At 32.8% G+C, this 18,590-nt stretch overlaps 1 protein-coding gene across 1 annotated transcript; it reads left to right on the forward strand.

Moving 5' to 3' along the window:
* The first annotated feature begins 6,974 nt into the window (after window positions 1–6,974).
* On the forward strand, window positions 6,975–12,188 carry LOC113737143 (uncharacterized). The gene is made up of 7 exons (XM_027264400.2): window positions 6,975–7,496; window positions 8,475–8,546; window positions 8,632–8,693; window positions 10,049–10,196; window positions 10,280–10,363; window positions 10,774–10,869; window positions 11,877–12,188. The coding sequence occupies exons 1-7, from the start codon at window positions 7,212–7,214 to the stop codon at window positions 11,880–11,882; spliced, it is 753 nt and encodes a 250-aa protein (XP_027120201.1). The 5' UTR covers window positions 6,975–7,211; the 3' UTR covers window positions 11,883–12,188.
* The last annotated feature ends 6,402 nt before the right edge of the window (window positions 12,189–18,590 follow it).

Here is an 18,590-nt window from a genome sequence, read left to right on the forward strand (position 1 = left end):
GGTGTGAGAGGCACTGAGATGATTGTTGTATTAGATCAAAATTTATGACAAAAAGAAAGCCAAAGAAAAGTTATAAATCAGGTCCCAAGTTGGAGCTCTGATACCATGATAAAGTGTAGAGTAGAAAGTGATAGAATGGAGAGAAGGAAATGAAGAGAATGTCGTATTAGATAAAATTATGTGTGTCTACAAGTACATGAAGTGTCTTATATATGTATGGTAAGATATGATAAATATAGTGATTGTGATAGTTGGTAGATGTTGTAAATATATGTGGTTAGTGGATGGTAGAATACATTAAATACAAGATAGAAAACTCTACAAATATGAGTTAGTTAGTAACTATATTTGTTTTAACAATGGGTACTAATTTTTCAATGCAAAAAAAGTTAAACAAATTTATTGAATTTTTTATTTGAACAATGTACTATAGATTGATAGCAGAAAGTATTTTAAGAGGCAAAATGTACATCAGTTATTATTTGAAAGTGCAAATTGCAATTAATCATTGGTTATAATCAACTCAATTACATGTTACTCACATTATACTTCTACAGAATCTCATCATGCTATTCATAATTTGTAATAATTTGTGTACCAAATATGTAATTATATGTCCATAAAATGTAATCATTGTGTGAATGCACATAACAAATCGTAAAAAAGATTACTTAATTGGACCCCATTCTACCAAACAACTTTAAGCTGTTCACCAAACCAAACATGAACACGCCTTTTACTACAACAAATTGTCAATCATACTATCAGATCTACAGTTAGAACAACTATCAGTTTAATTATTTCAAATGATGCATAACATTATAAAAAAAAGTTATAAATTATCGCAAACAACTTGTATATTTTTTCATTGTGGTAAATTCATGTAATGTTCAAATGAAACAGTATGTGCTTGTTGACTCTGGATTTAAACCATAAAATATGGATCAACATGGTCATATCTAATTAATTGATAATAGGGGACAATTATCTTTGATAACCGTTACAACAGTGCCTTCTCCTAGAAACATAAAGAAGTCCGAAGTAGTTCAAAGTAATATTTTCCTTAGAGATGTAAACAAAACAAAAATACTTGAGCTCCATGCTTATTAGCTTACTCAAGCTCCAGTTTAATTATAATCAAATTTAATCAAGTTCAAACAAGCGCAATCAAGTTAAATCAATATAAGTAATATATTATGTTTTCTAAATGAGGGATAAATTATCCATTTCACACAATTGTACAGCCGGCAAAAATATCTGAGACCCAAATACTTATTAAACCCAGCCAGTAATTTGAAAGGTTGGATTGGGTCAGCTGAGTTAGGTTGAGTCAGTTGGGTGTTGGATTTCTGTTTGATTGAGTAAAAAAATATTTTAAATCATTTTTAGACGGTTTAGATTTTTAAATTGGGTATCCACTAGCCCAAGTATTAACACCCGTAGTTTTGTTTCTGGTCAGAGTTGAAGAAACAAAACTGACCAGAAACAAAAATGATTGCTGCCTCCCTTGTCTTGCAACTTCATTTTTTTGCCTCTTTGTTTCCGCTGATTTCTTGTCCCAACTGTCAAGCTACCTTATCTACTCCATGGATTTATTTATTTATTCTAAGTGAGTTATTTCCTACACTTTTTCAATTGATTGGATTTCCACTCCAATTTTTTCAAAACAAAAAAAAATTCTTTGCAAGCATTTACATTTAAACAATTTAAAGAAAGGTTATAATATTCCCATATGATATTTTAGAATAGTCTCAGTTATTGTAGACCAATAAGGCACAAATCTTACTTGATTGGAAACCAGTCCTATGGTGACCAATAATCAAATATACCTCATTATTCTTCTAATGAAAATTACACATTGACCCAAGTTTAATGAAATGCATGAGAGAGAGAGAGGGAGAGATAGTGGAATGTGTATGTGAGAGAGAGTGTGTGTGTGTGTGTGGAATGTGTATCAATGTATGTGTGTGAGTGTGAAAATGTACGAGTGCAAGTATATTTCCATGTGAAAGTATGTAAAAAAAAATGTATATATAGTTTACTTGTTTCTGTGTGAGAGAAAATGTGGAAAAAAATAGTTTACTAGTATTTTTCTAGGTAAAAATGTATGAAAATGTGTGTAATAGATACAAAAGAGTAAATGGTTAGAACTACATTATAAAATACTAGTGCTCGAAGCACACCCTAACATGTGTGCAGTTAATAAAAATATATATATATTTATCAAAATTATTTCTTTATAATATTTTTGCATGGGTCAAATTCTTTTATAATGTTAGATAATTATACAGAAAGATGATAGAAGTTGAGCAGATTAAACGGGAGTTGGGAGTTAATGTAAAAAATGGATAATTTCAACAAATAACTACTGCTCATTTGCATAGCTCTCTACTTATTGTGGGGAATTTTTTTTTCTAATAGAATGGGACAAATTTACCCTTGTCATTAAGGGAAGATTATAAAATTTAAAAAGTGATAAATTTACACGACATAATGATGTTCTACTTTTATATATTGTATAAATCTTGGGTCATAGTTTAATCTATAGGTTTGAGTTGACCTAACTAGACTCAACTCCAAAGTTAATCCATTCAACAATTGGGTGGATTGAGAGTAATTCCTTATAATATAGGTCAAAAAAATCACACAAATACGGGCTTGATAAAGATGGTTTCTATATCTATACATACCATGCTAACTATGCACGGTAGGCCAAAAGCAATTTTTTTTTTTAAATGAAAGAGCTGTCATACTGAATCAGCACATAGCACTAGGAGTGTTTTTTTTTTTTTTTTTTTTTTAAGTACAACCCTAGCGGCTTTTTGTGAAACAACATATTCTTTTCTTTCTTTTTTTTTTTTTAAGTTTGAACCCTAACGTCCTTGGATTTTTTGGGGGAAAAAAAAAGAACCATGGTTGATCTAGCTATTGAGATCAACGGCAGGATCAACAAGGTCAAATCCTCTTCTATTAAAGCAGACTTCCAAAGCAAAAATCATCCGCACCATTTCTTTTTCATCTGTCTCTCTCTTTCTAAGCATTATATTTTCTCACACACACTTTCTCTCTCTAAAATCCTTCTCCTCTGAGAAAAGCTAGATGCTTAACCACTAGCCTTCGGGCTGGTAGCCACCATCAAGCCTTTAAGGCTTGGTGGGGCGGGCAAGGTTTGGCTTGGTGGGGCGGGAGAAAAGGGTTCAAACCTTGCCTCCCACCAATTGCCACTTTAAAATGTGGATTTGCTTCAAAACATTCAGGTGAATGTGTAGTGCACCCGTTTGATCCGATAATCATGTTTATTCTTTTAATTGTTGTTTATATGAACTTTATTTAAGATAGATACTTTATTGAATACTTATTTATTTCTTATTCCTTTAATTATTGTTTATTTATTAATCGTTTATTTGAAGGAAATAGCCATTTTATTTTTTTGTGTTGTTATATTATATTATCAAATTATTGTCTTATTTATCTATTGTAAAACTGGTTGTAGACAAAAAATTTAGTTTATATTATTATGTTATTTATTTAATATTGATTTATACTACACTAATTTAGTTAGTCCAATCATGTAAATTAATGGGCTATGTGATTAGTTCGATTAGTTAGACTACTTAGATTATTTAGTCACTAATTTAATGGGCTAAATCGGGATTATGAATAAATTAATTTAGGTGTAATTAATGTAGTCTTGACTTGTTATTAAGAAAAGTAATTACGTGTAATAATTCTAATAAGTGAAATAATTAACGTAGTTAATAATTCAAATACATGTAATTAGTATAGGTATTTACTTGGTAGAATGTGGAATATAGGAGTAAGAACAAATTAATGTAGGAGTAAATAGATGTAGTTTTAAAATGAATAAACTAATTAATTAGGTTTATTTTATGGGTGTAATCAATGTAGTTAATAGTTCAAGAATCTGTAACTAATTAATCTAGTTAATAATACTTTAATTATGTGTAGTTAACGTATCTAATAATTTAAATACATGTCATTAATGTAATTAACCACTTAAGAATGTGCAATTAATATAGTTTTAACATATCATTAATGCCCATTTATATTAGGTGGAAAATGTCGAGCCATATAATTCCCTGGTGATTCAACTTTATTAGAGAGGAAAAATTATATATGTTAGAGGGTCAATGTTATATGACTCACCTATGCCCAAAAAGGTTTTGTTGCTTACAGATATGGTTTGATGAGTTGGTAGACAGAATATACAAGATTATGGGTTTAAACCAGAATAGCCACAAGATTAGTTTGATATTCTAGAATTTCCCCCAACATCGTATGTTTGGTGGACAATAATGGAGTTGTTAGAATGTACTTCTTAAAAGTTGGTAGTGGACATGCCATCGAAATTTATGTGGAGATGGAAGAGCTCTTAGGTTTGAGACAAAATGATACTCAAATGCTGCAAATTGGAAGCCCGCATCTTTGATCAAGGCACTAGTGGCTTGGAGATGTCCAACTGGTTTGGAGAGGACGACGAGAGGCAATGGCCACCGAATGGATATGGACTGTCCAAGTAGCAGTAGTTGGGCGGCAATGCACAAGTCAACACTTGAGGCTCATGCTTCAGATATGGAAGCTGCTATATTGTTTGACCCCCTTCCATCTAATGATGTTGATTTTGTAGATGTTAATATGGACTCTGAATCAGAAGCAGATGTTGATGATTGTAGTGATGATGACCACTATTTTGATGCATCTAACTAGGAAGGTAACCCAAGCATTCCAATTACGACCCGCCAACACATGGGTCCTAGTCCAATTTAAACAACTGATATAGCACCACGATTGAATTCTAAAGTTGGTATTGATGCTGCGTTATAGTGTGACCCTTTAGATGCAGGAGACATTGAAAAGCTTAAGTTGTGGAATGAATGCACGAAGGAGTTGGAGTTGGGGTAGCTATTTGAGACCAAAGAACATGTAAAGCGACCAATGAAGTTGTGCTTCATAAAAGGAGGGTAGGGAGTTCTAAGCTATGTTTTCAGAACCGGACCGGATAGTGACTCGGCCGAGGTCAGGGGTCAGGGGTCAATGGGTTCGACCGGGGGTCGATAGGGGTCGAACCGGATGACGTCATAAATAAAAATTATTTTAAAATTAAAATGTTATATATATAATATCTAATAATATATTGATATTAATAAAGGCATATTCATATATATTTGATGTTTCAAATATATTTAACAAGAAAATACAAAGAAATTAGAACAATCAAGTAGCAATTTATATTATTTAATAAATATTAACAAGTTTAGAATTAAAATTATGAATTTAATTGAAAAATAACATCAAATTTTAGGACAATATTTATAAAGTATCAAATATTTGAGGTATATCAATAAGTTTTAACAATTTAGGGGGTCAAAACATAATATTAAAAAGTTTGAATTTTTTTTTTTAAAAAATACTGTTGAACCGGAAAAACCGGTTTTTTCCCGGTCAAACCCGGTCAAACCCGGTTTTTGACCGGCTTTGACCGGGTTTTAAATTTCCGGTTTTCTAATGTGACTCGGACCGGCTACCTGGCCGGTTCCCGGTTCAACCGGTTCGACCGGCCGGTCCGGTCCGAGTTTGAAAACAGAGGTTCTAAGTCCACGAGAACACTCCAATAGTTTGATATGTCTAATGTAGGGTCCACAACTACATACCACTGTGCAATAGCAGCTTTGAGCAATTATGCACAGTTTCCATAAAATGTGAAAGTTTTTGTCACACTTGCCAATGAACATACATGTCTCCATGTGAGCAACATCAATAACCATAGTGGGTTGAGCGGGGACATGATTGCCAAGCACATTATCCCCCGTATCATCAACAGTCCATTGTTCAAAATTAAAGAAATTCAGATATCAATGAAGAAGGGGTTCCACTTGCTATCATGCTAACTCAGCACAACAACACTTTAATTTTTATTTTTTTTTAAATGTTGTTGGCCTGCCATCCATAGTTAACATGGTAGGCATAGATATAGAAACCAACACTATCAGAACTGTATTTGTGCATTTTTTTGGGCTATATTCTAAGATATTAGTTGCAAATTGAGTTATAACTCATTTAATTAAAACTCATTATCAACCTACTTAATAATAACCTAACTCGCCCAATTGCTACCTTAACACAATTGATACTAGTGATAAACACATATTCGATATGTGTGCGATAAAGAAATGCATAATATTTATAGTGAATAAATTTTACATATATATTTTATTGCTAAAGAAAATTTTAATCTTCCTAATTATTTTGACAAAATGATTATTATGTTGGTACTTGCTACTCAGGGGTAGTTACATTGAAAAAAAAATATTTGTAAACAGTAAATTAAAAAATGTTTATAAGTAATTATCTTGACAACATGTGTTTGGAAAATTAATGTAAAATTAACTTTTATAAGGACAAAAAGAGAAGTACATAAAGTGACATAAAATATTTATACCAAACCCTCTCTTCTCCCTTTATATATAGTATATCTATACATATAGATAATAAGTAAAATACAATTTCGTCAGCCTCTACCCTCCCTTCATATATACTATAGATATAAACATTTCAAGTATAGTATAGATATAGATATAGATAATAAATGAAATACAATTTCGTCTCACTCATGTATAAAGATTCGAGTTCGAACCAATCAAACTATTTGATATGCTAAAACTAGTTTTCAACTCAATCAGCACAATCTCAAACTCGATCTTTGATCAAACAAATCCCTAATGGTTGGATGAACTCAATTTTACTCAATTTTTTTGTGGTCTTGCCTCTTCCCTTACCACGTTGCATGTTGCAAGGTGACATATCTTGATTATAGAATAGGAGCACCGTTTTTTCCCTCCCTGCCCTGATCAGCTGTCCTTATACCATAGTGACAGAAGATAATTCTTGGATTCTCCAAGTAATTCATCCACCAACCAATGTCAATTTGGTCTTTTCACCTCACCCCAGTTCACCATTTCGTAATTTCCGCCCCACTTGGTCCACTACTTGACTACAGCTGCCTTTTACTCCCTTAATCCCCGCTAAAAGCCCAAAAGGAAAAACGAAAAAGAGAATGCAAAGGGAACTACTCCAACTAATATGCTATCCTATACTCTGGCCTTGTTTGGATTTTGCATTGTATCCTCAGGTCAACCTCTTTAATTACTAGAGGAAGGGCAGAGGAAAGAGAAGAAAAAAGAGCGATAGAAATGGTGGAAGAATTCATGATTTGTGTTGATAGATTAATAGCTTCATCATCAGCATCATCTGCTGCAGCAGCTTGCTTTGATTCCCCTGTAACTGAGGTTTCTAATAGTGAAAGAGTACAAGATATTAATGGAGTAATGGAGGGTTTAAAGACCCAAGAAAGTGAAAAAAGTAATGGTGAATTTGGAAATGAAAAAGATGGTTTCTTGAGGGAGTGCAGAATTTGTCAAGAAGAAGATGAAGAACAAGACATGGAATCTCCTTGTGCTTGTAATGGCACCCTCAAGGTGATTTACATTTTTCTGGACTTTTCTCTCTTTAATTTGTTCTATGCTTGTAGCATTTGTTACAGATTACATTTTTTGTGTCAAAAATTTATCTCCTTGTCCACATTTTCCTTGTGATCTACCATTGTGTCAAGGATTATTATTTCACTTTAAATTTGGAAGTAGTTTTAGGTCAAGATTATATTTTTATGGTGTTTTTTCTTCCCCTTTTTTGAAGGATTAAGTGGTGGAGGGAGGAGTAGGTAGTGGTTGGAATGTGGTATCTTTGGTTCTGTTATATCTTGGAACTCCTCAATGACTAAGTGGTTTTGCTGCAAATCTATTTTCATTTATTTATTTCGTGCGTTTATTGATGCTGGATTGAACCATTCACATACAAAGTGCATTTATACTATGTACTCTTGTAAAGGTATCTATGTGATATCCGTGAATTATTTCTTTGTATGTTGATAGACTTTGGGCTAACATGTGCTTAGTAATTATGATCTTTTGCATCTGTTGCTTATTTTTGTGTCCGGATAACACATTGGATTTCAATATCTCCTACTTTTTCTCTTTTCCTTGGTTTATGGTTAGAGATAGAGAATTTTCATTCTAAAGGGGCTTATGGTTGTGTCTGAAACCTGTTTCATGAAATCATTGAAAATATTACATAAAGCTCATTCTGGATAACTGATATTGGCATTGGATTTGATTACCAAAATAAAATAAAATAAAAAATGTATTCAATTCAAATTGCTGGATGGGTGTTGAAAGTTGACTGTACATTGTTGAAGTGGCAGATTTTTTGTGCTTTTTGTCCTGGTTTTTGCTATTTAAGCATTAGGGACCTTTATTAAAAAATGTAGTCTTACTAATGAAAGTTTGTGTCATTTCAAACGGACTTTCTTTTCATTTTCTTCCTTAGATGATTACTTTCTGAAGACCCTGTAAAAGATAAACTGAAATAGATTGCCTCAATATTTTTCTGGAGCATAGTTTGCTCACAGGAAGTGCATTCAGAGATGGTGCAACAAGAAAGGTGATATCAGATGTGAAATCTGTAATCAGGTCAGCTCCTTTCCTTCTCTTGGTTTGGAATGCATAAATATTTTTATGCTTCATTTAAAGTGCTTACTTGATTCTCTTTGTGCAGATGTTTTCGCCAGATTATATCAGTCCACCAAAACATGCTGATGTTGTGGCAATTGATATCAGGTAACTTCTAGTCTATCTTGCCTACTGATTGGTGGAATTCCTAAATGTAAACTGAATGAGTGACTGTGATACATATGATTTAAATCTTAATTTTTCAGCTTTGAAACATCCTTCTAGGATAGCTATTCTACAAAACCATGCTAGAAATAAAGGTCTCAATTATACCCTTGGCCTTGAGAAATGTTATAAATTCTATAGTGGTTCTGGATCTGTAATTTATTTAATAGTTTTCCTAATATGGCATGATGGAGAAAATACACTTTGCCCTCTTGATGTTCCAAAGGGTTTAATTTGCATCAGAAAGCTTGTGTTATGGCTTGGAGTGGAGGAAAAAAAGCGACCGTGGATTGTAAAGATGAGTAGCAGCTGCTCTTAGCATTGCTCTTGAGACCATCTTATTTTCTTTGCTCAGATTGTTCATATAGTCTTTTATCTGTAGATATGAGAAGTCCATAGAGGTACTGAAGCACAGCAATATAGGAGTTATATCTAATTTGATCACTGCTTGTTACATCTGGGTGCTAGAGCTGCAATACTCTGCTCAATTGCATAGAATGCAATAGTTTCAATTTTCATTTATGCAAAACTTGTTTTTCAGCATTAATCTGTGATGTGGAAGAAGATAAAAATGTTTTTTAATCGAGTAGCATTAATCTAGATTCTTAGGGTCTTCCCCGCTGTCAAATCAGGGTTCGAATCCTATGCCTAACAGTTGGTGGTGGGAAGGGTGTGGGGAGGGGTGGGAAGGTAAAAAAAAAAAAAAAAAAATCCCTCATCAGTCTGGTATTATACTGAGTTGATATTTATTATTTGATGGAAGCCATGGAAGGTAAGAATCAAGCAAGTTTTGAACTTGTTGATGATTAATTCTACCTTGGCACATGCTTCTTTTGTGTACAGAGCATCAGTTATGGTCAATTTGATACAACAGTGTTTATTTATAGCACAGAATTTGGAAATTCCGTCTTTAGGATGTGTTTTTGCAGAATACTGTGTCAAACTACAGGATTTAGGCAGTTGATTGAATTTTTTACTTTTGGTTTTGTGGTTAAATGAAATCTCCTAATGTGCCCGAAGGCTCAAAGTTGAAGCAGCAATTTAGGAGCCTCACATAGAGCTAACTGTCACTAGGTCACTAATCCTATTTTATCAGGTTCTCTAAACGCTGTGAGATTAATGTGGTTGTAGATTATGCCTCGAAAGTCTGCTTCCTGCTTTCTTTGTGGATATAGTCAGATAACTCTCATAGAGGTTCTGCTTCCTACTTCTTTTGTGGAGATAGAATCTGTTTAGTCTTATCTTGTGGTGGATTATGGATTTAATATGATCACATCTATTGCTTATCATTTCTTCAGGGAAGCATGGGGTTCAAACTTTAATCTTCAGGATCCTCATTTTCTGGCTTTTGCGGCAGCTGAACAGCAATTCCTTCAGTCTGACTATGAGTATTACGCTAATACAAATAGTAGCACCCTCGCCTGTTTCCACTCAGTGGTTATTGTGGTAAGCTGAATGAAATCTAACATTTCGAATTTCAGTATCTGCTCTGCATCTGTCATTGGACTAGTGGGTTTTCCAACTTGCAGGTTATGCTTCTCTTGCTGATAAGACATACATTGCTGGTGACAAGGGATTTTGGGATGGTCCAAGAGTCTTCTACCTTCTATCGAGTATGTGCAAGTTGTATATGGTTGTGTTTGTTGGAGTGCATTGGCCTGTTAAACGGAAAAACAAGTTTGGGAAAGAAATATAGTTGGTAAAGAGATGCCAAATTTGGTTGTAATGTTCCTATCACCTCTCTCTTAATGGGTTTGTGGTATCAAAAACTTGCTTCAGTGTTTACCTGTGTTTGGATACATATGTTTTTGCTTCCCTAGAGAAATTAAATTGTAGGAAAGAACTAGTTACACTTCTGGTACATGTCAATGATATGTAGACCTATCAGCGGAGATCTGTCATACAAATAATTCCTTAACACATGTAATAGAACATCTGCTGTGTATACTTTGTGTAGTGCAACCGGTTTTCTTCTCTAATTAATTGTTTAGATCTATGGACTCATTTGCTTTTTAAATTTCAGTACCAAATTTTACTGCTTCAGCTTGCTGGTTTTCTCCTTCCTTGTTACGTGATGGCCTGCTCATGGTACATTGCACAATGTCGAAGGAGGAGGCAGGTTTGTTGACACTTTTCGGCATTTCACCTTTTGTCTGTGCAATGATATCTTAGTTTCTTTCTTTTGCTTGGTAAATTGACAAAGTAATTACAAAAAACTATAATTGGTACTATTGTCAAAGATGGACTTGTGTCATTGCTTATGTATAGCTACACTAATAGTCTGATCAGGTTCTTGCAATAGAGTAGGAAAAGTACCATGGGTGCGTGACTCTGGGTTTCAAAGAATGACAAAGTTTCTTTGTCTGGGGTGACGAGTTCAGTCTAGTGGCTGGTGCAAGGTGTATATTTGTGCCAGTAAATTTATTCAGATTTTAGGGGGAAAAATGCAACTAAATCCAGCTTAACCTTCGCATGCTTTATCCCCTTTAAAATTAGTGTTTCAATTTTAAGGGTTTTATTTCTGTTTTTAAGGGTGTATCTTGGTGCCTAGACCGGATGTTATGAAGGTGACGGCAATACAACCTCCATATAGATATGTTCTAGAGTAGGCGATTCTCTTACTCCTTGTTAATTGTCTGTTTGAGTTGATCTAGCTTGAGAGGTGCAGCTTCTAACTTTGATTGTTATGACCGAAATTCTGAGAATTTTGATTATTCATGTGATGATGTGTAAGATTTGAAAATGAAATGGTGGTATCATTACCATTTTTATCCAAGAGTTAAGATTTAGCCAAAGACCAATATCTTTGAAATGAAACAGCTTGGAAATCAAGTTTTATAACATGCTTTGTCTTTTTTCATTTTTACATAATTTTCATACATGCATTTTCCTTTCTTAGAAATCTTCAGGGCCTTGACAAATCAAACTCTGGCGCATACTTTGCATCGAATTCTCCCTTGAATTAGTTGGTTATGCAACTTGAGATTGAGTGCTTCATTTTCCTGAATGTAGAAAATCTTGGACGAGTCTAATTTGTATATACGTTGGCTTCAGATAATTGCACAAGTTATTTGCAACTATAAACTCTTCATCAGCCTTGTGCCATTGATACACTACTTTCATCAGGTTTAGGTATCAGATCATGGAAGCTCAATCAGTTTCTGCAGTTTCCAAGAAGAGTTCATTTATCTGCTAATATTCCCAGCAAGCGAGCCATCTTTTCTGTATCATCTTCTTTGTGATCCTATGAGTTGCATTTATATCAGAAGTTGCTATTTTTAATTAGCAATTCTTGTAAATAATGTAGCTATAAAGCTACCATTGAATCATCTCTTCAAGCTTTCTGATCTTTTGATCTCAGAAGCAAATGTAAATGTGAATGCTGAGTTCATTAGGTCCTTGTGCTATCTATCTTTCTTGGTATTTGCTTTGATTACAGTTTTTCCTCTTGTGATTCTTGGATCATAAAGAAACTTTTTCCTGCTGCTGAAAATTATCATCATCCCTATTATGAACACACAAGGCTTCCTCATCATCCCTCCAACTTCAGGTTCATCACTTTCTTGAACAGTCCTATCATCATGACCCCCTTTAGCAACAATGATCAACCATTCTTCATTGTCGAGCAAAGCAGGTTCTGTCAAATGAAGAAGAAATAGATTTTCAGAGATTTCAACTTAGTCCCTCCACTTTCTCTTGATTTTATTGTATCACCTGGTTTTCTAAATTTTTCAAATTGACCCCATAAATTTATTTTAGAAGTTTCAAATTATGTCTATACTATAGTAGAAAACTCAATTATTAGCTTAATTAGCCTTTAGTTTTTTTTTTTGGTTTAATGAAGCGCTAATTAACTTTTCCCTTTCAAGTTCAAGTGAGCCGTACATGGGAGATAGGATTTTTTTTGTGTGTTAATTTTACTTCTTTTCTTCATTTGCTTCTTTTATTCTTAAGAAATGCAATCGTGTGAGTTGAGAATGCCATTCAATAGCTTTTCCCCCATATGTTTGGAATTTATTTGGTTTTTGATGTGTTTTGTACGCTTAATATTCAATTTTTATGTGAATTAATTGCATATTACTTATTTAATTAAGCTAACTCGTCTTTTTCTTATCTAAAAAGAGCTAATTCATCTTTTGCCTTAAAAGTTAAATGATTTTATACTAATAGTTATGAATGTATGTCATATGTATATGATTTGAATTTCAAATTGAAAATCATATTATGTGATGTGATCTAAACTCGGTAGTAAAAAAATTTGTACACTAACAAAATGAACATTAAACTTGTGACCAAAATTTACCAGTGTAGTGAAGTGCTTGAACCCCACACCTTAACTTTTCTCTTTCACAACTGAACTCTCGAAAGTAGTTCTCTTATTTTGGAAAGACCTGGAATCCAACGTCAGGTAACGATTCCTAATTTTGGTAAAACACTTTCCTATACTAACAGTGGACCCATCAATCATCCATCACCTCTTACCAAATTCCCATTTTGGTCCCTTTCTTTTATTGTTCTTTTATGATCTGGTATGGTTGTATATAATTATTGTACTTCTTTCGATATATTGAATACACTTACATGTCAAGTTGTATTTATACATTGAATGAGTATGAGCAAATAGGCCTTGTTTGGACAGCCATTTTCCGTCAGAAAATTGTGTCGTTTTCCGTGATCACATTTCCCTATTACCTTTTTTTCTCACATACATCAAATCGCTACAGTAATCTTTCTACAAAAAATCCTAAAAAATGCAATCCAAACACAACCAAAATTTTTGCCTATAACAAAGTTATATGATGACATGAGAGATTATGTCAGAAAATAGAACAATCGTACAACTGTTCAAAAATTTTAACCATACATGCTTCTATCAATGTTTTTGAACTCGAACCAAAAAGTGAATTGGAAGAGCTTCTGATTTGTGGTTCAATCAGTTCAATCGGTTCAACTTCAGTTCAAAGGTTTAATAAATTTTTTATTTATTTTAGTACTAAAAAAATTTGAATAAAATTAAAATATTTGTTTTAGAAAATAAAAAAAATAGTGAAATTCAATTGAACCTTTTGATTTTTACTAGTTCAACCAGTTATTTATCAATTCAATTGAATTTTAGCTTAACAATTGAATCAGATCGAAAGCATGACCGATTTGCAGTTTGATCGGATGCAATTCAGTTTCAAAACATTGGCCTCTCTCTCTCTCTCTCTCTCTCTATTTTTATTGTTCTTTGTTAAAAAAATATCAAAATTGTTCTATATTTTAGTCTTATTTCTAAGTTCAAGAGTGAGCGCGACAATAGCTGTACGCACTCAAAACAATCTTGGTATGCCCCCAAAAAAAAAAAAAAGAATTAACGCATTAGTTCAGCGAATTGCTCTCTCTTCTCTGCACTACAAGTCTCTCCATCAAACAAGCCTTTTAGCCTCTCAGTCTTCTTTCAATTTTTCCAGTCTTTTTCTGTCCTAAAATGTTTTGTGGCAAATCGACAATTTAACAAAAAGACAGTTGATATGAGGTACAAGGGAATCCAAAAACTTCAATTCCAAAATTCCCTCCTGCACACGCCGAAACATTCCTCTGGTTAAAACATAGCTGAAAGAACCCGGACTTCTAGAATCACCTGTCTCAATTGTACGATACAATGTAAACGGTGAAACTATAAATGTAGATACTAATACAATACATGTACATATTAAAATAACAATATGCAAAAATTTTATCCATCCAATACTATTAGAGCCCCTAATCCCACTCCCCTTTTAATTAATAATGGTAGAGGCACTAGATACAAACCTTGTACAAGGAAATAATTCCCCTTTCATTCTACTTTGACCAAAAAAAAAAAAAAAAAACAATTTCCATGAGCAGATTACAATCTCAGCTAAATATATATTTAATCTATTCCATGTATAGACAATGATGAAGTGAAGATGTATAATTAGTTCCTTAAATTACACACAATGAAAGTTGAAATTTTTGAAGGGTTTCAGAGTTTGGACCCCAACCAGCTACGAAAATGTTAGTCAAATACGCCACTTAATTTCCGAGATCTAAGGTTAGATTGGAAGAAGTTGTTTGCCTAGGAATCTTCTATTATGCATATACTATAATTCAGAGTCATTAAAATTCAATTTTTGTTTTAAGTGCAACGATAACACAAATTCCCTTTGGATGCTATTTTTGGAAGTTTTTGTAAAACTATATTACCGTAGCGATTTTATATATGTGAGATAAAAATGTAATTGAGAAACATATTTATGAAAAACATAAAAGATTTTTTTTGCAGAAAATCACAATCCAAACAAAGCAACGCTTTTCAATCTGCTTTTTCAACTTTCCGACCACTCGTTTATTTCAGACACATCACATTACAAAAGTGGTACAGTGTTATGATGTTTCTCCAAAAAAAAAATATTTTTTTTCTCCAAATAATCCTCTGTCCAAAAGTTCTTTTGTCTAACATAAAACGCGTTAATCCACAGTCGATCAATAGTCACAAGAGATTGTCATGTTTCAGAAATCAGTAATTGTCGTGCTACTTGTGCTAATCCTAGTTTAGTGCAGCATGATAAGTATTTTTTTCCTTTGTGTCATTAAGGCGTTGTCTACAATAGAAATTATAGGTGAAGTGGTGTTATCATATCATAAAGACGCAGAAAAGAACGAAAGGAAGTAGGTTTGTTTTCTTTCCTAAAAGCTTTTAGAACAATTGACATTTACGAATGGGATATAATTGTGTCTCAGGAAACCTACGTGAACTTTCTCTTAGGCTGATGAAGCATGATAACGACTCCGTCCGCCATAGACGTTAACTAATATGGAATTAAGTTATTGACCAAGAGAAATGTGTCTTAATTTTCAAATTTATATAGTATTTAATTCTTTTATGTCAAACTGGATTGATGCTTTGTATTTTGTAATTACGCTTCTTGTGAAATGAATGTAGCATTTTACAATTTCAAAGCTTGTGATAAATCCTTTGGTTAGACTAGGTGGGAAAATTACAAAACGAATATAATCTATTTGAAAAAAAAAAAGAGAAAACATCCAAATAAAAGGTGTTTTTGGAGGAAAAATAATTTCCTTCTTTTATTTCATTTCTTACTACAACAATCAGCAAAAGCTTTCCAAAAGGGAAATTGTGCAAACCCTCCTGTTTACGGAGAATTAAAACGAAAATTTAGAAGTTACTTATTGCATTTTTTAAAAAAACATAATGGGTCTTTTTTTGCTATTATTTTTTTATTTTTTAGTTCATATACATCACATTGAAATAATATTTTTCAATAAAAACTTTCAAATATTGTAAATATTTGATTTTCATATCTATTTCAACAAATAACTTCACAGCAGAAAGAACTTCAAGTCAACAAATGAAAAAGTCAAAAGCTAAAAGTAAAATAAATATTCTGATTGTAGACAATATAAAATAAAGACAAACTATATTGAATTAACTTTTACTAATATGGCATCATTAATTTTTCTCTGCTTAAGAAACAATTTTTTTCCCTACCCAAAAAGCTGCAAACACAAATATAACATAGAGGTTTTTAACTCATCTATTTGCACGAATTAAAATATCCTGTAGTGTTTTACAACTGTTAATTATATATTTATTTGGGGAATATTTGTTCCTTCTCCAGAAACAAATATTATTTGTATAGGAATATATATATATATATATATATATTCTTTAGTAAAAGAAGGAAATTTCGGCTTTGTATCCTCTGTCCCTCTCAAATAATAATTCACCAAGAAGACAACTGATCTAATTTTTATACAACAAAAACAGAAACTCATTCTTATACTCTACTCAATGCAAAGTCTTTGTGGTATTAATCTATCACGTAATGGACAAATCAAGTTCTTAAACAATTTTTAGAAGGACTTGACATAGGAATGTAATCGAGTCGCCATACTCGAGCTCGATTCGACATGCAAGAAGAGTGCTCGAGCTTGAGCTCGATGCTTGCTCGCAGAACTCGAGCTCGACTCCCATGAGCTCGAGTCAATACGAGCCTTATCTAGCTCGAGTTAGAAATTTTCATTTTCTTGACAATTTTTGTGCGAAAGACATTATTACCCTTTAAAAAATTTTATATGACTTGAAACATTTCGTAAATTCAACAACTCTTTTGGTTATAAGGGTAATTTTATAATAATAATAATATATTAAATAATTAAAATTAAAAAGCTCGATAAGGCTCGACGAGCCTTCGAGCAATGCTTCTGGATGCTCGAACTCGACTCGTTTAGCTTATCGAGGCGCTCGAACTCGACTCGAACTCGGTCAACCCGAGTTCGAGTCAAGTTTTTTACCGTAGCTCGCGAGCAGTTCGGTTCGATTACATCCCTACCTTGACATTGACAAGTCTGTGTATCGAAAAATACCTTTTTAAAGTTTGTGTAGAGATATCTTATTATACTCATTAGGTTCCAACGAATCATGAATATTATTTGTCGCGACATGATAAATTTGTTTATCTTAGATTATAAAGAAATCATAGCATTGAAAGTAATACAAACAAATTATAACTTCATAATACTGTAAATTAATCGATAGATAGTGATAGGACGAATATTAAAATATAGTCTGGACAAACTAACGTATGGTAAGATGTAGATTAAGGCACTGATTGTTTTGAGGGAATGAGAGGGAAAGGCAAGAAAAGGAAATGGAGGAATAAGTTTTTCTTTTCATATTTGGATTATTTTTTGAAGAGGGATAGAAAATGATAGGAAGGGAAGAAATAAATGAGGTTTAATTTTTTCAGTCTGCTTTCCATAAAAAAGAATTAGGTGGAAACAGAGGGAAAGAAAACCAAAATTAATAAAAATTTTTAATTTTTTCTAAAAAATCTATTTTATGTTTACAAATTGGACTTTTAAATTAGGATTAATCTTTTCTACACTGATAGTATATACACTGTCAATATTGGATGAATGACAACTATGTAAAATTTGAATTTGAAATTCAACTTTTACACATATATCATAAATCTGACGGTAATAGTGTATACACTGTCAGTGTATATAAGATTTACTCTTTAAATTATAGATAAAAAATGTAATTAACACATGATAGTTTCTTTGCTTTACTTCTGTAAACCAAATAACATGTATGGATTCTGATATCCTTTGCTCTCTTTTCTTTTCTTTTCTTCTCCACTAGAAGCCTCCCCTTTCTCCCTTTTTTTCCCCCTTTCCGTCAATCCAAATGGTGCCTCGGTTTCTTGTGATGTCTACCTTTACCCTAATTTTTTGAGATATTTACCTTGATCATTAACCAATACGTAATCAGGCTGTAAATATTACTTAAGGCCTAATGATTTGATCGTCCAAGCTTTATAAGTCAATTTTTGATTAGACATTAAAATCCAATATCCATGCATTGTGGCACGATTTCCGCTAGCCTTATTTCTTGTCAGAATCTAAGGCAAGTTATTTGCTCTCTCTGGTCAAAGTATACACTCAAAGAAGAAGAAGACCCGCCAACTGCAACCTTTCCCCTTCTCTTGCATTTAATATTTGATTTCCGTAGACAGAAACCGACTCACGTGGGACCATTTGTTTCTGTTAAGTTCCAAATGTTGTTATTCATATTTCACTTTTTCTTTCGAAAGAGATCCGGGGAACCTAATAAAATTGACCATCTTGATAGTTACCTTCTTGGAGATTGCACAAGACGATCATTCATGGGGATAATTTCAGAAACCTCCTCGAGGTTTCTTGTAATATTATTTGGTACTTGTAAAGTTTCTAAAATGTCATTTACCTCTCTTGAATTGATATTTTTGTAATATTTTAGCTCCTTTGGGAGAAAAGCAAGAGAGATAA

The sequence above is a fragment of the Coffea arabica genome, chromosome 3e, assembly GCF_036785885.1.
Source record: "Coffea arabica cultivar ET-39 chromosome 3e, Coffea Arabica ET-39 HiFi, whole genome shotgun sequence".
Lineage (NCBI taxonomy): Eukaryota > Viridiplantae > Streptophyta > Magnoliopsida > Gentianales > Rubiaceae > Coffea > Coffea arabica.

Coding starts and splice junctions, on each gene's coding strand:
- LOC113737143 (XM_027264400.2), top strand. CDS start 7,212: ATGGTGGAAGAATTCATGATTTGTGTTGATAGATTAATAGCTTCATCA. Junction 7,497..8,474: donor CTTGTAATGGCACCCTCAAG/GTGATTTACATT, acceptor TCTGGAGCATAG/TTTGCTCACAGGAAGTGCAT. Junction 10,364..10,773: donor AGTCTTCTACCTTCTATCGA/GTATGTGCAAGT, acceptor TTTAAATTTCAG/TACCAAATTTTACTGCTTCA.